This window comes from Sinocyclocheilus grahami, unplaced genomic scaffold, assembly GCF_001515645.1.
Source record: "Sinocyclocheilus grahami isolate Dianchi unplaced genomic scaffold, SAMN03320097.WGS_v1.1 scaffold931.1, whole genome shotgun sequence".
Taxonomy (NCBI): Eukaryota; Metazoa; Chordata; class Actinopteri; order Cypriniformes; family Cyprinidae; genus Sinocyclocheilus; species Sinocyclocheilus grahami.
Genome location: NW_015506110.1, coordinates 403752 through 422189, shown reverse-complemented (window position 1 = coordinate 422189; position 18438 = coordinate 403752). Strand labels below are relative to the sequence as shown.

The following is an 18438-nucleotide window of genomic DNA, read 5'->3' as shown; positions in this document are numbered from 1 at the left end:
TGTTACGACAAAAAACTCTGCACCAACTCGTCACTCGGTAAGCACACCTTTCAAATGTGGCTATTTATGTTTAGCGTAGGTTGATTTGGGGGCCAGGGGCCAGATTGAAGAGTAAAATTAATTACTATATTCTTCTTATATTGTTCTAATTCTTTCAGGGAATAGTTCTCCTAATGAAAATCTGCTGGAAATGTACTGACCCTTAGGCCAGTTAGGATGTAGATGAGTTTGTTTCTTGATCAGATTTGGAGAAATGTAGCATTGCATCAGTGTCTCAGCAATGGATGCTCTGCAGTGAATGGGTGCCGTCAGAATGAGAGTCCAAACAGCTGATAAAAACATCACAATAATCCTCAGCACTCCAGTCCATCAGTTAACATCTGGAGAAGTTTTTAAACCTGTGCTTCTTTCCAAAATAGTTTTGATTTGTCTTGTAAACGGTGCTTGATCTGATTCAGATCAGACCACTTTTTCACTGGAGGAAACGCTATTATGGATTATAGACTCATATTTTAGTTAAAACCATCTTAATGCTGGATGTGTTTCAGCTTTTGTCTTCTCCAGATGTTAACTGATGGACTGGAGTGCTGTGGATTATTGTGATATTTTTATCAGCTGTTTGGACTCTCCTTCTGACGGCACCCATTCACTGCAGAGCATCCATTGCTGAGACACTGATGCAATGCTAAATTTCTCCAAATCTGATGAAGAAACAAACTCATCTACATCTTGGATGAGTTTGGCCTGATGATGAATACAGTTTCGTTTTCCTTGAATCTCGTCATAAATCCCAAAAGAGCATGCATTTAAGGAATTTATAAGGTTGTTTCAAATATTATTATTGCTTACTGTTGTTTTCTATTCCTCCATGTCAAATTACAAGTTAACCAAGTAACTTCTGACAGTTAAAGCTGTTAACACATTTCATGCACTTTCAAAAAACAATTGATCAGTGTTGAAGTATTGAATTTGTTGCAGTAGATGAGGCAATCTCACATGCAGGCTAGTATATAATCAAACCACACAGCAGCCTGTAATTGTATTCTCATTAAAATGTACATAGTTAAGAAAATAATTCACAAGTTAACCTTTCTTGGGAAGATTTTCATGAATCCAGCCCCAGTTTTCACATACTGCTGTTGTTTCAGTTGAGATTTGAAGAGTACATGAGAGTAAACATCTAAACTTTTTGTTTTCACTTTTTTCCAAAGATGATATCCTTCCAATTTTTGCTTACCCACATAAAATCGGCAAGTCTGTCACTGGCGGCTACATCTACAGAGGCTGCCAGATGCCCAATCTTAATGGCCTGTATATCTTTGGGGATTTTATGAGCGGGTACGTATGTATTCTCTACTTTATGGACCTTACTTGATGAATTACGTACATTCAGTATAACAAATTATAAACAAGAATACACTGAAAATTTTGAAGATGTAAATAAAACGAAGATTTATTGTACGTTTTACAAGAAAACACCATTTCAGTCTTTGTACTTAAAATTTTCACATTGAATTCAATGCGTTACTTGCAGTCTTTGTAATGTCTTACATGTCTTACATGTTTACTGATTAAATCACGCTCCTCCCGTTCTATGCATCCTAGGCGACTGATGTCCCTAAAGGAGAACCCTGCGACTGGAAAATGGAGCTATAAGGAGATTTGCATGGGCGCTGACAAAACGTGCAGTTTCCCTAAACTAATAAACAGCTACTACAAGTACATCATATCATTTGGTGAAGATGAGGCAGGTAACATGAGAGCAGCTCTGTGTTTGACTGCTTCATGTGAATATCTTTATATCGTTCTTCAGTGTAACACACTCATCTCTGCCGTCTGTGTTTCAGGAGAGCTCTACTTCCTTGCGACTGGAGCGGCCAGCGCCATAGCCAGAGCAGGAGTCGTGTACAAGATAGTGGATCCTTCCAGGTATACATACAGATGTGCACTTTCATTCAGAAAGGGAACGTTAAATTGTTCAAAAGTGACAGTAAAAGCATTTATAATGATTTCTATTTCAAATAAATGCTGTTCTTTTGAACTTTCTATTTATCAGAGTATCCTGGAAAATAAAATGAATCAATTTCCACAAAAATATTGGGCAGCACGACTGTTTTCAACATTGATAATAATCAGAAATGTTTCTCGAGCAGCAGAGCAGCATATTATACTGATTTCTGAAGATCATGTGACACTGAAGACTGGAGTAATGATGCTGGAAATTCAGCTTTGATCACAGGAATAAATTACATTTGAACAGAAAATCACATAGAAAACAGCTGTTTTGAATTTGTAATAATATTTCACAATTCTACTGTTTTTACTCTATTTTTCTTGCTGACCGCAAACTTTTGAATCCTTGAGTGGTATACCAAAATACCTCTCACAATATCCCAGAATCAAGTGAGACTGCTTTTCCCAAGCAATATTAAAGGACTAGTTTGCAGAAAACAACAACCCTGTCATTTATTCACTCACATGAGCAATACTAATAGTAATGTTTACCCTATTATGCACTGTAGGGTGTAAAGGTTTGTGTTTGCACTTTTGATTACAACAGCTGTGAAATAAACAGTTGGACCTTTTTGTTTTCACTCTTTAGGAGGGCTCCTCCAGGAAAATGCAACTTCAAGCCCACTCCAGTCAACATAAAGGGCAAACTGATTCATTTCAGTCCTAAAGAAGGTAAGAGAGCCAGTAAACATTCCTTTATCCCATTGGAGGTGTGTGTCTTGAGTAGCGCTGTATGACTAATAAAAATACAACCACTGTGATATGGTTTAGTGCGATTATTCAGTTGTAAAGGCTGTGATTTAATTGAATAAATATGTGGTGCGTGTTCCAGAGCGATGCGTGGCACAGTGTTCATTTACACATGAGCATCTCATGATCCAGTGTTTTCAGCATCTCTATTCACAGTAACTTCTGCTTCACATGATCTCCATCTCTGCTTCTGATCTGCGTTTGAGTTGCTTTAACGTGCGTTTGGGAACACAACTTGCAAGACATCTTCACAAACTGATAACGAGAAGCCTTAAGTGCTCCCTGCAGTTTTTGACCAAAATTAACATTTCAATGTTTTAAAAATAAAATATTTAATGTTTGAAAATGAAGAAATGAAGACAGCCATAAATATTAGTATTGTAATTTTGCTGTTGTATATAAAATTAAATTATCATTATTATATGATTTTTCTTAAACACTTATTTTTTTATTTTTCAGTGATATATTACAATAGTAATATTTCTTATTTAGTATTTTTTGTAGCAATAATAATATAAGTATTATTAATATATAAGATTATTATATATTACATGTGGTAGTAATACTAATAATAATTATTATTTTCATTATTGTTATTTATGTAACATTTTATTATTTTATAACCGTATTGATGTGGAATCACAAAATGTGGGCCAAATTGTGCAGCCCTACAAACAAGCAAACCTGTAATTGTTTTTTAATCGCATTTTGAATCACAATCACTATTTCAGTCAGAATTCCAATCGTCTTGAGGTACTCTGTTAAAGTGTTCGTAGTTTATTGACACTATCTTTTTGTTTCACAGAGTATGTAATTAACAAAAAACCCTCAACAACTGCCATTCCCAAACCAAAACCCACCAAACCCAGTGCGACCCCACGACCACAAGTACCACAAATGACCACCCGCCGGGTTCCTCCAGCGACCACCGTCCGAGGCTAAAACAATGTTTTATGTTTTCCTTCACCAATCAGTTTTTAGGTTTCAGGCTATTTTTAGCCAGACTTTGTACAAAGATGATTCTCAACTGTGTTATAAAAGATATAACAAGAATGATTTAATATCCTATTTTGCTTTATGCAATATGTGCATAAAATGTCCATAAATTGGGTTTCTCATTCTATACAATTTATCTAAACATTGCATCTAATTTGCATATGAATGTGTAATAATGGGAGTAATAACTTGGCAACATTTTCATAAGAATATCTCATATTTCATAGGAATATGGATCTATAATTTCCCCCGAAATGCCTGATTAAGATGCCGTTTGTGCATGACCGATGATTGTGACACTAGCTTTCCCATCACTGATACAATTTTATTAAACAAAACAAAAAAAATATTTCTTTTTAGAAAAATATATAGGCTACTTAACTATAAATAACATTATACCAAAAGTCAAACATCAATGAAATGACTGAGATAAAATGACAGCATGCACCATTTAACATTACAACAACAACACGATATAATAGGTTGTATGTGTTATAAACACATGTTTGCAAAATGAAGAAAATCTTCCAAGCCGTGTGCATAACCCGGACGTGATGTCATTGGCTCTTCCTCTCTAGATGTCTTGTTCATTTTAGTTTCGTTACCGGTGTTCCGGCGAATCCAGTCCCCCTGTCCCCCCTCACAGCGCCTGCGCAACTTCACCGTGTTGCCAAGTCCGCGGTTATCCAGCGCTAGTTTGTAGTAACAATTGGGTGTTTCTTTTTTAAATATCCTGGCAACCCTGAAACTTCAGCACTACAATCATGACTTCATGATTTCGCCCCGGGCTAAGCAAGTCAGCTTATGCTGGTTTTGCTGTCTTTCTGCAAGCAACGTTCATTTCAGCATGTTAATTAGATCATTTGTAATTAAATAGGTATTTATGCACGTGACGTCCTGTTCAATCGCAACATAGAGTCAGATTTCCTGCTAATTCTAACTTTTTCCTGTTTTATGAAGTGTAACACCATACATTACCATTAGACAGTTACAGTCCTTCGTTAGGGGCATTCTTTTGTTCAGACACACGAATCAAGCCTGCGGCGGCTCTGGAAGAAAACAACACAGGCGTGCTCTTCTGCAGCACAGCAAACACACAGACGTCCGCACTCAATGAAAGGACTTGATGTGGCGAGGCATGACGTACGTTCTTGTCCATCATCTCTTTGCCGTGGGAGGCCAGGCTGCTGCCGTAGGCCATGGCGAGGTTAGACATGGGGTGTGAGAGCAAAGCCTGTCCCGGATACACATCAGGGCCTTGTCCCACACCGCTGTGCTCGTGTCTGTTCCCTCCAGCGCTGGTGTCGTCAAATAACAGACTGGGGTCACCGGGGTCCATCGGGGTCCCTCGCATCCTGACCTCCGGCTCTAGAACACAAACAGCCACATCTACGTCAGCTATCATCCATATTACTGTAAATGTTGGCAAAAGCCCACAGCAGACAGTCACAACACTATGGAGGACGAAACCTGCAAAAACAATAAATAAATAAATACGCAAATAAATAAATAAATGTGTGCATAAATACACAAATTCTTGTTTAAATACATATAGAAATAATTAAACGTGTGAGTAAAGTATCCCACGGTCATCGTGAGACGACTGCTATGAAGTGGTTTAATCGAGGAACAGACGTTTTTTTCCCTTTAGTTATCAGAACAGAAAATACAGGCGACAAAAGTATGTTTAATAAGCAAATAACGGTTCAGTATTGCAATTAAGAGCTATGTAAGCATTAATATTTTACATTGGCCACTCTTTTATGATTTAGCTCTCTCGTGATTATAACTAACTCTATGAAAATGGTAATAATCAGTCCCCTTGACTGATGAAGTTAATACGCATGCGCAGGCAAGCGCTCACGCACGATCCGCCTACTCTTGCATAATTAACACCCTCTCATTAGCATGTTGCGCAGAGGAAAAATAAATGCAGAACTACATTCAGTGATCAAAGGAAAACATTTAGGATGAGTTTAGCATTTCCTTAAACATTTTCCATTTGCCCACCAATTTATTTTATTCATTTGCCTAACTTTCATCACATGTATAATTATTTATTTATGTATTTAAACAAGAATACGTGTATTTATGCACACATTTATTTATTTATTTGCGTATTTATTTATTTATTGTTTTTGCAGGTTTCGTCCTCCATAGTGTTGTGACTGTCTGCTGTGGGCTTTTGCCAACATTTACAGTAATATGGATGATAGCTGACGTAGATGTGGCTGTTTGTGTTCTAGAGCCGGAGGTCAGGATGCGAGGGACCCCGATGGACCCCGGTGACCCCAGTCTGTTATTTGACGACACCAGCGCTGGAGGGAACAGACACGAGCACAGCGGTGTGGGACAAGGCCCTGATGTGTATCCGGGACAGGCTTTGCTCTCACACCCCATGTCTAACCTCGCCATGGCCTACGGCAGCAGCCTGGCCTCCCACGGCAAAGAGATGATGGACAAGAACGTACGTCATGCCTCGCCACATCAAGTCCTTTCATTGAGTGCGGACGTCTGTGTGTTTGCTGTGCTGCAGAAGAGCACGCCTGTGTTGTTTTCTTCCAGAGCCGCCGCAGGCTTGATTCTGTATTTTTGATGAACTATGTTATTATCTTTGGAGTACTTGTTTCTCTTTTGGTTCCCAGCTGGATCGGTTCGTCCCCATCTCGAAGCTGAAGTACTATTTTGCAGTAGACACTGTATATGTGGGCAAGAAGCTTGGACTGCTGGTGTTTCCGTACATGCATGACGTAAGACCACATTTACAGACCTACACAGTTGCAATAGGTACCCTTGTGCAAGTCTTTATTATCACTTTTTATCAATTTAACACATCCTTGTTGGAAAAAATAAATACTGACCCCAAACTACTTGAACAGTCATAGTGTATATTATTACAAAAGATTTCTATTTTGAATAAATGCTGTTCTTTTTAACGTTTTATTCATCAAATAATCCTGAAAAAATATCACGGGTTCTAAAAACAATCTGAAGCGGCAAAACTGTTTTCAACATTGATAATAAATCAGCATATTATACTGATTTCTGAAGATCATGTGACACTGAAGACTGGAGGAATGATGCTGAAAATACAGCTGCGCATCACAGAAATACATTACAGTTTAACATATATTCACATAGAAAACAGCTCTTTTAAATTGTTATTATATTTCAAAATATTACTGATTTTACTGTATCTTTGATCAAATAAATGCAGCCTCGGTGAGCAGAAGAGTCTTCTGTAAAAACATAAAAAAAATCTTATCCTATTTTTATAAAACTGCCCGAAAACGTTTTTATTCAGAAGCATGTTTAAGTGGATGTTTCGCCTGAATTGTCTTATGTCAAATTAAAATGTTTTATATAGTAATGTAAAATTCTATGGATTATAATGCTGACCTTGTGTTTGCCATGTGAATAGCCTTGATGCTAACATGGCATTACAAAATTAATAAACAAGCAGAAATCACATACTTATGTTTTTCCCAAACCCTTCATTTGCTTTCTGCCATGGAACTCAAAAAGGAGATGTTTTGAAGACTGTGTTGCTCAGAAAATGCTGCGTATAGCACACAAGCCATATGGACTCTTTTTCATTGATTGATTTCTGAATGAATGTTTGTGTGATGTCCTGCTCTCTGTAGAACTGGGACGTGAGCTATCAGCAGGACACTCCAGTCGCCCCGCGGTTTGATGTCAACGCCCCCGATCTCTACATTCCCGGTATGACTCCAAACCATATGTTTCTAATGTTTTGCACAATTTAAACATGCTGTTGTTGCATATTCATGAGGGAGCGTACAGTCATGGAGATGTTTATTACATGCATGCGTATGTTTCGTTCTGACTCCGCAGTGATGGGTTTCATTACGTATATCCTGGTAGCAGGACTGGCTCTGGGCACACAGAACCGGTAAGAGCGCTGAACTCTTATCTACAGCTGATACTGTGAGAATGTACAGCCTGTGAGCCGGCATCGCACTGCTGTTAGTGCACGCATTCATCACACAACATTATTCTAGCTGGTAAAGATCTGCCCTTGAGCCCCTTTGGCTCAATGTTTTTAGATAATAAGTGTTTAGTTTCTCCATTTTACTTACACACTATGAATGCTCAAAGCATTTGCAAGAATTGATTATTAAAGCATAATGATTTCAAATGTACTTTAAAGTAAAACTTTAATTTTGACATTATTACAAAGTGCACTTTTTAAAAGACTACTTAAGTGTTAATAAACATAGACATGAAAGTGTCTCTCTTTAAGCCACTTAAGTACCCTTATATTTCATTATTATTATATTATCTACAAGTACTACTTTATATATATATATATATATATATATATATATATATATATATAATTTTAAGATGTAAAGTATAAGTGCACATTCAATACAATTAAGCACACTTCTTTTTCACAAGGATCAAATGATCTTTTTATCTTTCCTTCTTTGTTTTTTTAATTACCCAGTTATACACAGAAACTGCCATGTTAACATGAAGACATTTCCAAAATTATACTAAAACTCAATACTAAAAACATATATATGTATATGATTATTTTTTTAATTATTATTATTCAGTGGTATATTACAATAATATATTGTAAATGTGTTTTTATACAAGAGGGAGTTCTTAAAAATATATTGAAAATAAAAGAAAAGACTCTTATATCGGCAGAAGAGCTCAGATGATCTGAATAATCACTATATGATTGTTTACCAAGCCGCGAAGCTTCATTTGTCAGATGTATTGTCACGTCGAGGAACTGTGTTTTAATGATGCAGACGTTTCAGAGGAAAAGGAGAAAATGCGGAGACTTCCTGCAATTGTCCTGACTGCTCTTGACCTTACTGTTCTCTGTTTTTGACATTTTTCTGCCTGGTTTTCTCTTCTCTGTTCTTGTTTCCAGGTTTTCTCCAGAGATCTTGGGCATTCAGGCCAGCTCGGCGTTGGTGTGGCTCATCATTGAGGTTTTGGCTGTTCTTCTCAGTCTGTATCTGGTAACGGTTCACACTGACCTCACCACCATCGACCTGGTGGCCTTTTCTGGATACAAATACGTTGGGTAAGGCCATTAGTTTTCGGTTTTTAGCCTATTCTTGCTAGGCCTGTCACGATAACAACTTTTGGTTGTGCGATATATTGCCCCAGAAATAATTGCGATAAGCGCTATTATTGTCATTTTAAAGACCATTTTATGCCACTGAATATATACTCATAATGTAACAGCATAATAAATGCAAGAAGGCCCACACACTTCCAAATGACAACAAACTTTTAATTTTTAAGAATATTTAGATCATGGAAATTAAGTATCAAAATATTAGATACCTTAAAAAATTGGAATAAATAGTAAATAAACATTTTCTAACAAAAAGTGCAAAGTACAAAAAAAAGAAAAATGCACTTTTATGGAGAGTTTTCCATCTACAGATTTTCCCCAGACCTTCTTTCCTCTGTAAATGAAAGCTGCACACTATTGCTGAGAAACACAAGCACTACTCAGCAGTCAGATGTGTGCATGCACAGAGACACAGATCCCTAAACAAGACCATATCTGCAGATGAAGCTTTGTTTGTAGAAGCATGTTTTTAATTTGAACGAGCACCTCATGACTACACCACGTTATGCACGAGAAGCTGCAGAAGACACAGACGCAAGTGGAATGTAAAAAACACGGTGACATTAATGTTTAAGTAAATATAATGGGCGATATATTGCGTCACCAAAAATGATTGAGGTCACGTACATATATTGCGCGACAAGTCGATATATTGATTATTGCGACAGGCCTAATTCTTGCAACAATATCATAATTTTTAAATGTTCAAACTGATTCTGCCAGTGTTTGGACTCTAGGTGGTGCTATTGAGTAATCTTTAGAATTTCATTTGATTAATTTTAACTAAAAGTGAAAAGGATTAATTTAACCAAAAACCAAAAATGTATGGTTATTCTATCCGTTCAAATATTAATATAGGATCTGTTGTTGTTGAGTTTCATTCATAATCCATTTCCAATGTTAAATCAGTGTATAATTTCATACCAGTACTGCCCTCATACCTTCTCTAAGCAGTATTACTGCAAGCCTAGTTTACTCTAAACTGTATCAAGTGCCAGCTGTGTGGTTTTAAAGGTATTCAAACCAAGTCCAAGTCCCTGCCTGAAAAAAAGCTTACAGACGCTGAATGTGTGATGAATGAATTTCATACAGTGTACATTTTCTTCGAAATAAATACTACTGTGTGAATTCTTGCTGTGCTTGTTTGCTCAGGATGTTTGTGGAAGTGTTAGCAGGACTTCTGTTCGGCCGGATGGGATATTACCTCTCACTGCTCTGGTGCTGCGTCTCTACTTTTGTTTTTACGGTGCGTATTGAGAGATACAGAGCTGTCATTTCAAAGCAAATATGTTCTTCATTTTGCTGTTCATACCGCCAGGTGGACGTGTTTCTGTTATTCCCAACAATCTTTATATTAGCAAGTGTTGTTTTATTCAAACTCTGTAATTTGACTGTGCATTACACACTGCGAATGCTCAAAGAATTCACTCTCTATGTATCGCTCCAGTTACACGCAGGAACTGCCATGTGAAAGTAAAGCAATTTCCAAAGTAACAATAATAGTAATATTAGTAATATTTTAAATAAAAAATTCATCAAGCATGCATTTAGTTGGTCAAAAGTGACAGTAAATACATCTATAATGTTACAAATGAACTTGTGAGCTTTCTATTCATCAAATAAATAAATAAAATGAATCACGGTTTCCACAAAAATATGAAGCAATATTTCTGATAATAATCAGAAATGTTTCTCGAGCAGCAAATCGGTATATTAGAATGATTTCTGAAAGATCATGTGACACTGAAGAGTGGAGTAATGATGCTGGAAATTCAGCTTTGATCATAGAAATAAATTACAGTTTAACAATATATTCACATAGAAAACAGCTATTTTGCATTGTTATAATATTGCACAATATTACTTTTTCTGTATTTTTGATCAAATGACTGCAGCCCCATATGTATTGAATATTAAGTTAGCATTACAGCATATGTTTGAGTGTCTAAATTGTACTGCATAATTCAGTTTGAATCTCATTTAGGATCTGATCTCAAGATGTGAAGCAGCTTCTTTCCGTTTCAGATTCGTACAGTGCGGTTAAAGATTCTGTCTGAAGCAGCTGCAGAGGGACGGTTAGTGCGAGGAGCCAAAAACCAGCTGCGAATGTACCTGACGATGGCCATCGCTACAGCGCAGCCCGTGTTCATGTACTGGCTGACCTTTCATCTGGTCAGATAAGAGCCACAGGTGTCGTTTCTACCGCAGCAGTCGCAAACGACTAGAGACTCGAGCCTATTTGCACACACGTAATAAACCAATGGACACACATTGTGCAGCCTCACAGCACAGCGTGAATTACCTGAACTGTAATTGCCCAGCGGTCTTTTCTATGTCTTTGGTTTGTGCTTTTTTTTTTTTTTTTCCTTCTCTTTTTTTCATGCACTGGTTAATTTTGCTTCCATAACTTTTCTTCTTTCAGACTATGGGATAAGAAATACAATGTAAGTGTTTTATTTTATTTTATTGCATTTGCATCTGTAATTTTACTTACAATATCTGCTTGCTCAAATATACAACTTCACAGGTTTATTCCTATATTGTGAAAATTTTTACTGAGGGGTTTGTTCATATATCATTCACACTGAACATTTTATTCCTTAAAAACATGGTGAAAATTTACTTTTTTCTGTCTGTTTTTCAGTATTTTCTGATTTATGGAATGATAAAAAGAGGAATCCAAAATCCCTTCTGTAAAAACCATCAATACGTCAATAAAAACACAGTTTTGTGTTTTATTAGGCAATACCTCATTTGCATATTTAAACATACCATTTCAGAAAACTTGTAATCCAAAACATTTGTCTGTGTAATCATGTCTTTCAGTTAAAAATGGCAAAACTTTTAACTGAGTGTCTTGCCTTGAATCCTAAAAGATTGTTATAGTTGAATTTCTGTCGATGGACAGAAGTGCACAAGAAAGGATATGACAAAGTATAAACTAGTATTTAATCTCAGTTTCAAATCTACTCCCTGCAGGTTTGTAGGTTTTCTTGGTTTCATCAAACCGTACAGTGTACATGACTGTTGTGCAGTTGCACTGAATTGCCATATTTTCTTTCAAGTACCTTGTTGACACACTAACAGATGCTTTACAAATAGTCATGAAACAATGCAGAAAAAAGGGGTATGTTAAAGAAACATATTGCACATGCAAAATCAAATCAAGCTTAAACAATTAACCTTTATACGTTAATATAAAGTACCTTCATCCTGAGTTATTGTTTTTTTTTCTTAGCCGTCATGTCCATTATGTCTTTGTTCCCAAAGGGCAATTGATGTTGAAAAGACAGGTCAAGTAGGCAAATCAAACTGACATCAAAAACTTGGCATGATTTGATGTAAATTGAACACCAAATATATTGGCCTACATATATAGTAAACCAATTTCAGTGTGTGATTAACTTCCTATTTTCACCCAATTACCACTGGAAGAAATTGTCGTCCAAACTGAATTTAAAATGATGTTACAGCATCTTGACTAATATATGACGTCAAACTGATATCTATGTGCCCGCTGGGTTATCATGTTACTTTAATATATTATCATCAGTGTTGTTGGTAACGCATTACAAGTAGCACAAGTTACATAATCGGATTACTTTTTTTAAATAAAGCAATGCATTACTTTTAAATTTACAACAAAATATCTGAGATTCTTTATCAAAGATGTTACACAAGTTACTTTGTTTTCCAATTCATTCACTGACAGCTCTCCTGTCCCAATGTTGAGAAATTGGGAGTAAGTGCAGAGGAGCTTTCTTCAGGCTGAGGCATAGTAATTTTATTTTTGGTATGAAATGGATTTTACAGTTTGCAAAAATATAACTTAGAAAAATATCCATATTCAAAACATAATCACTTTAATGTAGATTGCGCCAACAGTCCTACACGGAAGCAGCTCTGTGCGGATGACGTATGAGGTCGGCTTTGCGCATGCGCCGCTCAGAAGTGACGAACACGGAAGTGCATGGGAGAGATCAAAACAAAACACCAGTCACTAATTAGAAGTACAAAACGAAGATTTATAAAGAATGACGGAGGACTTCGATATAAGCCAAGAGGAGACTGGTTTTCCTTTGCTAAAATAAGGAATCTTTGCTTCCTTTGATCCTGTAAACATATGTTGGTTTTCACGAGACTCTTCGGCACATGCGCAATGCTGAACTCATACGTCATCTGCCCTGAGCTGCTGCCGTGTAGGACTGTTGGTGCAAACTACATTAAAGTGATTACGTTTTGAATATGGATATTTTTCTTACAAAAATGCATCGATTCGCTACAGGAGGCCTTTGTTCACCCCCCGGAGCCGTGGGAGACACTTTTTTTAATGGATGGGTGCTTTTTATTTAACTTATTTTGGACTGATGCATGCAACACCTGCTGAGTGGCATTAAACAGCTTGAAAGATCAAAGACAATTTAATATAACTCCGACTGAATTCATCTGAAAGAAGAAAGGGTAACACTTTACTTGAAGGGGTGTGCATAAGACTGACATGACACCTTCATAATCATAAAGACATAAGACACAAAGACATATACACCTAGGATGACTTGAGGGTGAGTAATTTGTGGGCTAATTTTCTTTTTTTGGGTGAACTAACCCTTTAATAAATCCATGTGAGAGAAACAGGACAGACAAACTGAGGAAAGGCAGGGCTATTTATACAAAACCAAACGATGGACCAATAAGATAATTAACGAACACAGGTGGAAACTAATTAACTAATCAGGCAACAAAAGGAAAACTAGGACAAGGCAGGAAGAACAGAAACACAGAACATACGTGACATTACTCCCCCCCTCCTGGAAGGGGCGTCCCACACCGTGACAGTTACTCCGGGGAGGGGGACAGGCGCCGTGGAGGCTGGTGCAGCGCAGGAACTAGGTGAAGACAAGGAGGGCCTCCAGGGCAGAGATGGTAGCTCAGGGGGCCATGGTGGAGCAGGCAGTTCAGGTTGCCATGGCGGAGCTGGCAGCTCAGGGGACCATGGCGGATCAGAGGACTCAGGAGGCCATGGCGGATCCTCTGACCTTAGCCGACTCGGCCATGGGCATATGCCCCCCCCCCAAAAAAAAAAAAAGGAAAATTAGGAATTCTGGGTGGCGCGCTGGAGGAGCGGAATTCGCTAAAACATGGGGCTCAAGAGACGAAAGAAGGTAGGACTGGACCAGCGGACGCGAAGGAGAGCTTTCTGGAGTCAAGTCAAGTCACCTTTATTTATATAGCGCTTTTAACAATACAGATTGTGACAAAGCAACTGAACAGCATTAATTAGGAAAATAGTGTCAATAATGCAAAATGACAATAGTAAACACTCATTTTTCAGTTAAAGACAGTTCATCATTGAATTCAGTGATGTCAACATCCAGCTCAGTTTAAATAATATCTTTGCAATCATGTCAACGATAACGCTGGAAATTAAGTGTCCCCAACTAAGCAAGCCAGAGGCGACTGGACTCTGGACTCTGGAGAGAGGATAGGGGCCGAGAACTCTGGAGGGAGCGCCATATCCAAGAGCGCTGAATCAGCGGCGGCCGGCAGACTTCACGGCGAGCTGGTTCTGACACCGGAGGATCCCTTCCCTCCAGCTAAGTTCGATGGTGTCTGGTGGGTCAGAGTGGGATAGTAATTAGCCCCGATCCAGAACACAAAGGGGCTGCAGTCATTTGATACTCCACAAAGGGGAGATCTCTGCTAAGGCAGGGAAATAAGCGTCGTTTTCCATGATCGGAGGGGGTTAAAAACAGGGAAAAGAAAACTTTCAAAAACCGAAAACAAAAACGGGGAGAAGGGGCACCACTTACTTTCTTTTGTTTTTGTTTGGTCCTGTCTTCTGTCACAGGTTGCAAGGCGAAGGAACTCGAAGGAGTACGACGGAGGCAGGTAGTCAAACGGACAGAGTCTTTAACAAATCCATGTGGGAGAAACAGGGGAAAACAACCTCTTAACACGACGGAGACAAGACAAAAACAGCTTGAAAGATCAAAGACAATTTAATATAACTCCGACTGAATTCATCTGAAAGAAGAAAGGGTAACACTTTACTTGAAGGGGTGTGCATAAGACTGACATGACACCTTCATAATCATAAAGACATAAGACACAAAGACATATACACCTAGGATGACTTGAGGGTGAGTAATTTGTGGGCTAATTTTCTTTTTTTGGGTGAACTAACCCTTTAATAAATCCATGTGAGAGAAACAGGACAGAAGACGCCACTGGCTGTGATTGCAACGTGCGTCAGTGTCAAACACATGCTGTCAATTGGGCACGTGATGGTAGCGGTGCCGTATTCAAAGTTGAAGTGGTCAGAATGAATGGAGTACTCGGCATTCGACGTCACGTTCCTCCCATCGCAGCACATCACACAGCTGTACGTCGCCTGCTCATGTCGGAGAACAATGGCGATCGTGTTTATCTGTTTCTCTCTGAAACGATGATCCACATAAGAGCCGATCACATATGTGTTAAGATGGCCAACTTTAATCACAGGCCTGTCCTTCACTTGAACACCACACGCCTTTGGAGACGGAGGACTGGCGGATGTGTGTTGGATGTGTGGTGTTTGGACGAATGGCAAATGTGTGCTTGGGGGAAGATTTGGCAGATCAGAGTCTTTACTTGTATGGTTTTGCCAGATTTGTTTGGTAAAAGGTGCTTTAAAGAATTCTTCTAAATACATGAAGATGATAAAGAAAAGCACAAATAAAAAGCAAGAAAAATAAAAGATCTTCAGAGCACAAATCTTCTTCTTAAAAGGCCTTGATTCTGATCCACTTTCTAGTAGCTCATATTTCACATCACATTTCCCTAGAGAAAAGAAAGAATACAAATGTTATGGTTGTCTCTATTGAAGCTACTCTGTTAATTGCTGTTGGGACTATGTGAATATTTTTTGGTGCAGTAACTAAAACATTTTCGGAGAGTTGATTTTGTTCTGATTGCATGGGGCACATTAGCATACATTCTTTTTCTGCGTGGAACAACATCTATAAGATCATATGTTTGCGGCTGTCAAACGAGATGCTCAGAGATTTCAACATGCATTATGGACTCTGTATGTTTTATTAACTTCATTTGGTAACCTTATTTATAACTGTATTTGTATAATTTAACATAATTTAATTATTGTATGTTTGCATTCGTTAAAAGATTGGTGTTTGTATTTCCCTGTGTGTTTTTATTAGGGCAGTCGATTTAATTAATTAAAAAAGCTGGAAAAAAATCCATATTAATAAAAAACTAATTAAATGTATTGTTCACCCAAATATAAAAAATTAAGAAAGAAAAAAAAATTGTAAAGCTACTTTTTTTGATATTTATTTCTTGCTTTTTCTCATGTAACACAATGATGGCTTAAAATTATATTTTGTGGGTAATTTCTCAGCCAAATTTAATGTGCAATTAATATGCGATGAATTAGATTAATTAACCACCCCATTGTGCGATTAATCGACTGAAAGCCCTAGTTTTTATCAATTAATATGTATCTGTTTTGTACAAATTAGTTTAGGAGCCTCTTTTGCATAAATCATTATCTGTCTGGTGTCTATAAGTAGCGCATACCTGCACCTTTAGGAGTTGTTTTGCAAATTTGTATTTTAGTTATATTAGCATATTTGTATATTTACAATAATTGTACATGTACATAATTGGTAAGGGAACAGGACATTGTGTATGAGTACAAACCATGAGTTCAAGTCAAATACGGATTATATATTTCATTCACCTGATGACCAAACATACGTAAAGCTTCAAATGCCACTGGCTCAATTAACATTACTAGTATTAATAATATTATAGATCCTGTAAACATATATCAAAGGTAAGATTCAGGTTTCTCTGGCTCTCTGCACTTGTGTTTTTAGCAAAACCGAGAGTGTCTATGCCCACATTCACTAGACCAGAAATCCAACATGGCCGTTATATGCAACTAGCCAAGACAATCATGCCAACTTTAAGGAACTATGGCCATTCTAAGTCAGCTAGTCAGTGTAGTGACAAGTAATATTTTCCCTTATTGTGTTTGAATGCAAATATTGTATGTGCTATGTTAGCTATTTTAACTAAAGCAATCAAACCTTAACCTTGATGAGGGTGTGAATTCTATATGATTTAGCATTTTCCCATAGAAATGTAATATAAAGAAAATGCAGGTGCTGTATATTTATCTTTGACTCCCAAAGTGTTTGGAGTAGTGACAATGTCTCACGCCTGCCAACTCATCGCCCCCATACTTCCCTGTTCCCTTTCATGGGAACTTTGAACTGCGTCCTCTAGGGGTCGCTATGGGGGAATGCCTCGTCGTGACCTGTGTCTGAAGCATACATTGAAAAAACACCAACTCGTTGGCCGGCGACAGCCATGACGTCACTACCGGTGCGACTATAGTATAAATAGGCGCCGGGAGCACACATCATTCTCTTCTTCGTCTTCATTGACTGTATTGTTTGAAGCGTGCATTTCTGTGGTAAGAGCGATCTCTATTTATCTCATTATGGCGAGCACTAGCAAAGCATTTAAGGATATGTGCATCCGTGTTGACGTTGTTTAACATCTGATGACACACACGATCTATGCGTTGTTTGTTTGGGCAAAGAGCACGGACGCAATGTCTCCGAGGGGGCAATTGGCGTGCACTGCGAGCGTTTTTTTTTCCAAGGGAAAAATCTCCGCTCTCGTTTGTCTATCTTTTCGAGGAAAGAGGGGCAGCCATCTGCTTCCCGCGGGTGAAGAAAGTGACGTCGCGAAATATCTCGATGAACGTTATTTTTCTGGCCATAAACCCTCCAGCTCAGGTGAGCCTTCCTTTCTTCCTGTTTTTCATATAAAGATTGAGATGGAATGGAAGAGGCCGTTTTTTCCTCACGCATCCATCGATTCCAGCATACAAGTTATGCCAACATCGAGGCGATGCGCAAAAGCGGTCATGAGAAGATGCGCCTATAGAGAGACGCTGGTCAGGAGAGAGGAGAGACTCCCCTCCTTGACATCTCGCTCGGATGCCAGGGCATACGCAGCAGCAGCAGGTCGGGTTGTCGCTTCATTGCACACGGTGGTGATGCTCCAAGCATATCAGGCTGACCGGCTGAAAGACCGGGATAGAAGTCCAGGTCTGAGCCCGAACAACCCAGGGGTCCTAGCCCGTCTCAGTTTGAGGATCAGAGACTGGCTCAGAAGGCTAGTGTCGCGGCTCGTGCTCCTCCCCCGCCCGCGGGTAGGGGTAGGAAGAATCGCGGGTCAAAGGAAGGTGAGTAAAAGACCTAAGGGATGTGTTCCAGACAGGGCGTCAGTGCTTTTGCCCAGATCAGAGTGATACCTCAGTATCTACTCATTTCCTTCGGGGGTCTTACATCTGCCCTTATCTTCACCTTCCTAATTCCCCTGTAACCACCATCTCTCCACCTGACCGAGGTTAGGTGGGAAATTTCCTGCATTATAGTCTCCTATACTGGACCTATTAGGTTTGGTTGGTTCTATGGCTTCATAGTGACCATCTTACTGATGGTCCGGTCTAGAGGCTTCTTCGGACAGAGCTCCGACGC

The 18438-nt window shown here is 38.5% G+C and overlaps 3 protein-coding genes across 3 annotated transcripts in view; 2 read left to right on the top strand and 1 right to left on the bottom strand.

The window, feature by feature from the left end:
* Positions 1–3705, top strand: part of LOC107564398 (HHIP-like protein 1) — a gene marked incomplete at its 5' end in the record, with an annotated part of 8297 nt that extends 4592 nt beyond the window's left edge. The window contains 6 exon segments of the mRNA XM_016249482.1: positions 1–37; positions 1212–1338; positions 1606–1751; positions 1848–1929; positions 2603–2685; positions 3569–3705. The exon segment at positions 1–37 is cut by the window's left edge and continues 10 nt beyond it. Of these exon segments, the coding sequence (XP_016104968.1) occupies positions 1–37; positions 1212–1338; positions 1606–1751; positions 1848–1929; positions 2603–2685; positions 3569–3705 (612 nt within the window).
* A 2303-nt stretch (positions 3706–6008) lies between these two features.
* Positions 6009–11263, top strand: LOC107564401 (protein YIF1B-like). The gene is made up of 7 exons (XM_016249484.1): positions 6009–6226; positions 6405–6509; positions 7404–7482; positions 7615–7672; positions 8672–8827; positions 10037–10130; positions 10910–11263. The coding sequence occupies exons 1-7, from the start codon at positions 6020–6022 to the stop codon at positions 11063–11065; spliced, it is 855 nt and encodes a 284-aa protein (XP_016104970.1). The 5' UTR covers positions 6009–6019; the 3' UTR covers positions 11066–11263.
* A 3808-nt stretch (positions 11264–15071) lies between these two features.
* Positions 15072–18438, bottom strand: part of LOC107564397 (uncharacterized) — a 10797-nt gene continuing 7430 nt past the window's right edge. The window contains exon 2 of the mRNA XM_016249481.1: positions 15072–15703. Within this exon, the coding sequence (XP_016104967.1) occupies positions 15072–15703 (632 nt within the window). The remainder of the gene's footprint in view (positions 15704–18438) is intronic.

Coding starts and splice junctions, on each gene's coding strand:
- LOC107564401 (XM_016249484.1), top strand. CDS start 6,020: ATGCGAGGGACCCCGATGGACCCCGGTGACCCCAGTCTGTTATTTGAC. Junction 6,510..7,403: donor TGTTTCCGTACATGCATGAC/GTAAGACCACAT, acceptor TGCTCTCTGTAG/AACTGGGACGTGAGCTATCA. Junction 7,483..7,614: donor CCCCGATCTCTACATTCCCG/GTATGACTCCAA, acceptor CTGACTCCGCAG/TGATGGGTTTCATTACGTAT.